The 6,729-nt window shown below is 49.0% G+C and overlaps 1 protein-coding gene across 1 annotated transcript in view; it reads right to left on the bottom strand.

Moving 5' to 3' along the window:
- Window positions 1-6,729, bottom strand: part of WDR27 (WD repeat domain 27) — a 147,793-nt gene that overhangs the window by 101,973 nt on the left and 39,091 nt on the right. The window contains exons 15-18 of the mRNA XM_012806750.2: window positions 6,119-6,196; window positions 4,183-4,280; window positions 2,561-2,650; window positions 341-462 (exon numbers count right to left, since the gene is read on the bottom strand). Of these exons, the coding sequence (XP_012662204.1) occupies window positions 341-462; window positions 2,561-2,650; window positions 4,183-4,280; window positions 6,119-6,196 (388 nt within the window). The remainder of the gene's footprint in view (window positions 1-340; window positions 463-2,560; window positions 2,651-4,182; window positions 4,281-6,118; window positions 6,197-6,729) is intronic.

The raw sequence follows: 6,729 nt of genomic DNA, 5'->3' as shown, positions 1-6,729 counted from the left end.
TCTTAGGACTGTGTAACTACGTGTGGGTGTGTGCAGACGAGTGTCAGGGACACCAGAACTCTTAGGACTGTGTAACTACGTGTGGGTGTGTGCAGACGAGTGTCAGGGACCCCAGAGCTCTTAGGACTGTGTAACTACGTGTGGGTGTGTGCAGACGAGTGTCAGGGAGACCAGAGCTCTTAGGACTATGTAACTACGTGTGGGTGTGTGCAGGCGAGTGTCAGGGACACCAGAGCTCTTAGGACTATGTAACTACGTGTGAGTGTGTGTAGACGAGTGTCAGGGAGACCAGAGCTCTCGTTCTGAGCCTTTGCCTATTAGGAGTGTGACTGCCCCTTACCAGCAAGAGTATGAGCTCTGTCTGGCGAACAGACCACACCCGCAACGTCCTGTCCTGGGCAACAGAGAGCAGCCACTTCTGGTTGTGGCTCCAGCAGACAGTGCGCACGGCTCCATCATGACCTGCAGGGACACAGTTAGAACAGCGTGACCCAAGGGCACTTCATTTGTGACTGTTGTTTGTCCAGCACTGTCACACAACACACCCAGAACTGCAAGTTTCCAAGCAGTAAATAAGGTGCCCAGAGGCATTTCCAGCTATAGACCCAACAAACTCCCTGAAGGTGGATTATCCTCCATTTAGAGGCTTAACATGGTTTCCCAAGAACATTTCCCTAAAATCCACGTGTGTATTTCTTAAAATATGAGGTTCAACACTTCGTGTACATCTGTGAATGTATGTTTTAAGGGGAAAAATTATAAAATATAATATTTTAAAGCAGAGTACAGAATTCTGTAGATTTCATGATAATTTATCAGTAATGTAAAGAACTACTATTCTCTAAACATTAAAGGAAAAGTCAAAACCTGTACTGAACACACACAGACAGAGGCTCAGCATTTGTGAGACAGATTGGTAAAGTCTCATTCAAGCTTCAGGTTGTGTGGAGGCTTCCGAGTGGGCTGTGGTCTGCAGGTGTCTGGAGGCTGGGGTGCACAGCTCTGATAGTGAACTGTGGTGGGGACACCCACAGCTCCTGGCAAGTGCCCATGACGGTGTGCATGCATTTCTGTTCTGTCCCGGCCTCATTCCTACACCAGCCTAACTCTGGCACCTGACAGGTCCCTGCTGTCACTGGGTGAGCACTCACTGCGTCTCCCGGCCCCCAGTCCTGGACATTAGCTACTTTGAGGAGCTGTCTTGCTCTTATGACCTCAGAAAGGCCTCTGAGCTGGGGCAGGCATCTCAAAGCAGCCAACAATACATTATTCTGAGAAGAGCACCTTGGGCTCTGCTCTGGACAGAAGGCCAGGTGTGCAGCAAGGGGGACCAAGGGGACAGGAGCGCTCTCCTGAGGCTGGCAGCTGGACCCAGCTTCACTCACACACCTTGGACAACAAATGGCCCCAGAACTCCCAAATGACCACATTTCAGCTCCTGCAGCTAAGGCCTTTGTGATTAAACTTGCAGATTAAACTTGCAGCAGAATGAGTAACTACAGCTTGGAGGATACTACTGCCCCAGCTGGGGCCCCTTTAAATGGAGCAGCCTTCGTACTGGCCTGGGAGTGTGAACCGCGTGGTAATTTAAAGATGAGACAATGAGTCACAGCATCGCTATGCCATATGTGTCAGGACACCCAACAAAGCAAAAGTGGAAACGCCAGGAAAGATTCACAAACTAGCATAGAACTCTGCTCTGTAACACGAGCCCAAGAAAAGAGGGTTAAACCGCACTGAGCAGGCAAAGGAGCAGAAGAGCTTTGCTGCCCTCCTGTGCAGACTGAGGTAGCTGTGACTGGAGCTCAGAGGCCGAGGGAGGGAGCGGGGGCCTTCACACCCAGGGACCTGCTTGGGACCACAAATATTTCAGATTTTACACTTTTTCAGGTTCTGCAATATGGGTATTACACCAGCCACGCTTCCCTAATTCAGAAATCTAAAATCAGGAATGCTCACTAGAGCAGCATGTTGGCACTCAAAAAATTTTGGATTTGGGAGCATTTTGGATTTTGCATTTTTGGGTTAGGGAGCCTCAACCTGCATGAGAATAGATGAACATTTCTTGTCTCTGTGTGTGTGGTTTTGTTAAATATCTACCAACTGTGTGATTTGAAACAAGCAGTTTTGAAAACCTCATGGAGAGTGGTGAGATTTTATGGCTTTAGAACCAGGAATCTAGACAGGTCCGAGTCAGGACTGAAGCTGCAGCCATGTCAGCACTGTTGTGCTCACCAGCTGTGAGTGTTTACCCTGCTCACTGACAGAAGTATCTGTGCACTACTGTATTTCAAAACACATATCAAGTGTGTATCTTTCAGTTAAACTAATGAAATACATTTTAAGCATATGAGGTTCAATTCTTCTCACTTCCTCCAAGCCCCAGAGTCTTGGCTCCTGGCCCCAGTCCAGCCCTGGAGGGTGCAGGTTGCTCATAGGTGTGTCCACCCGGCTTCTCTTCTGCTGTTGTCTTGAGGACACTGAAGTGACAACTGACAGCCAGGACCAAAGTGAGACCTGTCTGTAAATTCATATTAATGAAAATTAAGACATGTTTTACCTGAAAAGACAGCAGGGGCTCCAGTGAGGCTGGCATCAAAGACAAGGGACAGATGATTGGCAAGGCCACAGGCCAGCCACCGACCATCTCCTGCTTAAAAAATTAGAAACACTTCTTACGAAATCCCAACACATAGGAATCACACTGGTGAAGACCGATTGAGTGAAAACAGAATTTTCACTTAAAATTGGTTGAAGCACTGATGGAGATTTCCTCAGGTAGTGAGAGATCTAAAGCTGGGCCCCAGAGCCCACAGAGCCCTGACCACCAGGCACGGAATGGCCAGGCCCTGGGCAGGGAACGAAGCTGACAGAGATTCGTGTCCTTTCAAGCAGCCGGCTGTGTTCTCACAGCCACCCATGGTGATAGGAGAGAAGCCAGATTATACCTGAGGTGCCCAAGAGCCTTGTGAGCAGGCAGAGCTGGACAGCACAGCACCCACACCTGGACAGCAGTCACACGGCCATGTCCCGTCTCACACCCCAGGTCACACCATCCCAAGATACCCCCACACCCTGCTGTGTCCTGTCTCACACCACAGGTCACAATCCCAGGACACCCCCACACCCTGCTGTGTCCAGTCTCACACCACAGGTCACAATACCAGGACACACACACACACACCCCGCTGTGTCCTGTCCCATGTCCATGAACTGGTTGAGAGGAATACTGGGCTAAGCAGCTAAAACACATCTCCCTAAGTTCATGAAAATCGAGGCTCTCTAACAGCAAACATCTGTCCTCTTCCATTAATGCGAATGTATTAAGACATCAAAAGGGCATTTCTGATACTGTGTGTCTAATTTCTAAAAGTTCTTTTTACAGCTCTTTGGCTAGAATTATATAAACAACAACAACGGGAACTTAGCAGAGGTAGCTAAGGAACCTTTAGCAGTCAACTGGGAAGTGAAGGGCAGGACGCAGCACTGCAGACCAGTGAGGGCTTCTATCCACCCCAGTGAGGCCAGGGCATGTGCGACCTGTCCGTAATTCCCACTGGGAGAAGAGAGTCAAACAGCGTAGTGACCTGGGTGAGGCAGAGGGCAGGTTATAAGCTGCCCCTTGACTCTTTCCAGCATCACTGAGATGGGAACACCGAACTTCCAAAAAGGGGTCTGCTATAGGCAGTCAACTACCTTTGGGAACAGAGCACCAGCCTCGGCATAAAAGAAAACTCCACCCTGCAGGCAGGTCCCAGCTGTGGCCACAGGGCAGGTCCACAGGGCAGACAGCAGGGCAGAAAGCAAGGCAGAGCCACAGGGCAGGACCGCGGGGCAGCAGCACATCCAGCCTATGGGGGCCCAAGGAGCACACTCTAGGGTCCTGGCTTCTCTGTCTACCACAGCCTTGCTGCCTGGTCCATGTTATAATTTAGGCAGGAGTAATCACAACACAGCAACCCCAGATGGACTTACAAGTCCAAGTTCAGAGGCTGAGTGACCCAGGCATCGGTCCCAGCAGAAGTGAGATGCACTGTAACAACTTAATTTCAACTCTAGTCTATACCCAGATAACCCCATACAGCCTTAAGTAACTGCAAGCTTCAAAACATGTTTACAGCACAACAGCTGGCAGGAAAAAGAGGCTCCCAAGGATTCCATGAAGCTGACTGAGGCTCATACCTGAGTACTGAACACAGCACACGGCAGCCGGGTGGAGGGCAGCAGCGACTTGCCTGCAGAGCCTGGTTGGCAGAGAATCCTCCAGAGTGAGCTCCTGGCTGAGCAATGTCAGAAGTAACAAAAATCAAAGTGAGACTAGAAATAAAAAACTAGAAATCAATTAGGTTTCTCTTTTTACATGTGTAATTTTATTGTTAAATTTGAATATAAACATAAACTCTTACATTCAAAATTATGAAATAACTTCAAAATAGATTTACATTCCATATTGATAAAAAGGCACATATTTTACACGTAAAATTGCAATGACTTGCCGTGTTTAATATAAATGGGTGTGAGCATGATGATGGTTTGGGCTGAGGGCTCCCAGGGGAGGAGACAGACTCTACCTCTTGTCACACTTTTCAGGGGGCCGGCATTTCTCTAACGCCTCAAATCACCTGCAAATGGCCAACATTTACCCCCCAAACATCACAGTTTAGGCAGGCAGTCCCAACACAGTTTCATGGCAGTGATGGGGATGCCCGGGGACCAAGAGCACCTCCGCTTTAGACGAAAGCCCCACTGCTAAGCCGCAGGGGCTATAGGCCTGAGGACCAGGGGGAGCCCAGGAGGCTAGCTGTCCTCCCCACAGTCCCCACTTGGTGGGTGCAAGGCAAGGCTGCTGCCTGGTCAGAAGTAAGGCAGAGGCACCAAGCAAGCAGCAGACAGGCAGGACAGGAGCTACCTGACATCAGCATGGCACTAAGCAGTGGGCCTCACTGACAGACCCTGCCTGGGCATGTAGCCATTATGTTTGGGGACCCTACTAAGCCTGGCCGAGCAGGGCTACCTCACAGCAAAGCCACTCTATCCTATGCACACCAGGTTCTAGGGGTCCAGATAGATGAATCTTTCTCTGAGCAATGCTTCCTGGACCCAACGTCACCTTGGAGGCTGCGCCGTCACTGCCACCTGGTGGTCTCCTGCAGAACGGCCACCAGAGCTAGACACCTATGAAAGGTGCCAGCTGTGTGCATTGCTGGGCTCCGGGAAGAAAATGTGGCAGAAAAATACAGGCTCTGGGGGCTCTGTGCTGTGAGCTCCACACCTGCGCACGAAGCAGCTGTGTAAGGCTTGGATGCACTTTGCTGAGGGCACAGACTGAATCCCTACAACCTGCTGTGCAGGGAGCGGCAGAAAGAGGCAGGAATTGCAAAAAAAAATTACAAGAAAATCAACAAACATGGCTAAAGTTAATGTTCTGGTAAGTGTTTTAGGAAACCTCACTACAGTTCAAATGTGGAATGATGCCTAGTAAGGTGCTATTTTATGCACAATAGCCCCTGACCTCTCCTCAGATGACACAAGCTTAAGTTTGTAAACTAGCAATCCCCAAGTCCTCTCTTGCCCCCCCGCCCCACTTCTCTGACACCTCAAATCACCTGCAAATGGCCAACATTTACCCTGAAAAAAAGGTCACAGTCCAGGCAGGTCCAGGGGTCCCCAGGCATCTGTGGGATGCACCCACAGACATGTAGATCCCAAGGCCAACACAGGCCCAGCCTAGGCAGACACAGGCACAGTGCTCCACTCACATGCTACCCTCCAGCTTTTCGGAATCTGCCCTGGCCCTGTAACTGCCCCAGCATTGCCATCCAGCTATCACTGAAAACTCTGGGCAAGAGTGACCGTTGCCTACAATATTTCCTAAATCTAAGTCTTAACAAAAATTAAATATTTAAAGATTAAGGCAGTCAGAATAGAGCATTTGAAAAATGAACATAAAAGAATTAAATGTGGCTACAATGATTTATCTAAACAATATATATACATATTCATGTACATATATACGCATACACGTGCAAGGTCCTATACCTGTTGGGAAAAAACCAAGGCATTCAAAAGGTCCAAGTTATTTCAAATGTACCTCAAGTGCATGAGTTAGATTTCATACCATTTGTAATTGCTCTTGCATTTTGAAGATCTTTTATCATTGTTCTTGCAGTTAGTCTTTGGGGAAAACATAGTAACACTGTGGAAAGAAAACTCCTCTCATTCTCAAAGATTAAGAGTTCTAACTTATGAAATATACATTTTACAATTGAAAAGATTTATATATATGTGATTTTACTTATAATATATATGATCATGCATCATTTCACTCATGAATCCATCCAACCATCCATCGCCATCCTGAACACCCACATCTCCATCCATCTACCCATCTCGGCACCCACCCACCTGTGCTTCCATACACCCATCCACTCCATGTCTCCACCCACCTGAGCCCCACTCACGGGTCTTCCTCACCCAACATGTCTCCCCACTTGTCCATGTCTCCCCCAACTGTCCACATCCCCACTCACCCATCCACGTGTGCCCCCACTCACCTGTCCACATCCCCCCCCCACCCAGCCATGTCCCCACTCACCTGTCCACATCCCCACCCACCTATCCACATCCCCACTCATCCATCCACCTGTGTCCCCACTCACCATCCACATTCCCACTCACCAATCCACCTGTGTCCCCACTCACCTGTCCACATCCCCACTCACCCACCCA

The sequence above is a fragment of the Otolemur garnettii genome, unplaced genomic scaffold (assembly GCF_000181295.1).
Source record: "Otolemur garnettii isolate 467f Iridium unplaced genomic scaffold, OtoGar3 scaffold00056, whole genome shotgun sequence".
NCBI lineage: Eukaryota > Metazoa > Chordata > Mammalia > Primates > Galagidae > Otolemur > Otolemur garnettii.
Note: the sequence above shows the minus strand (reverse complement) of the source record. Positions and strands in the feature narration are given on the sequence as shown.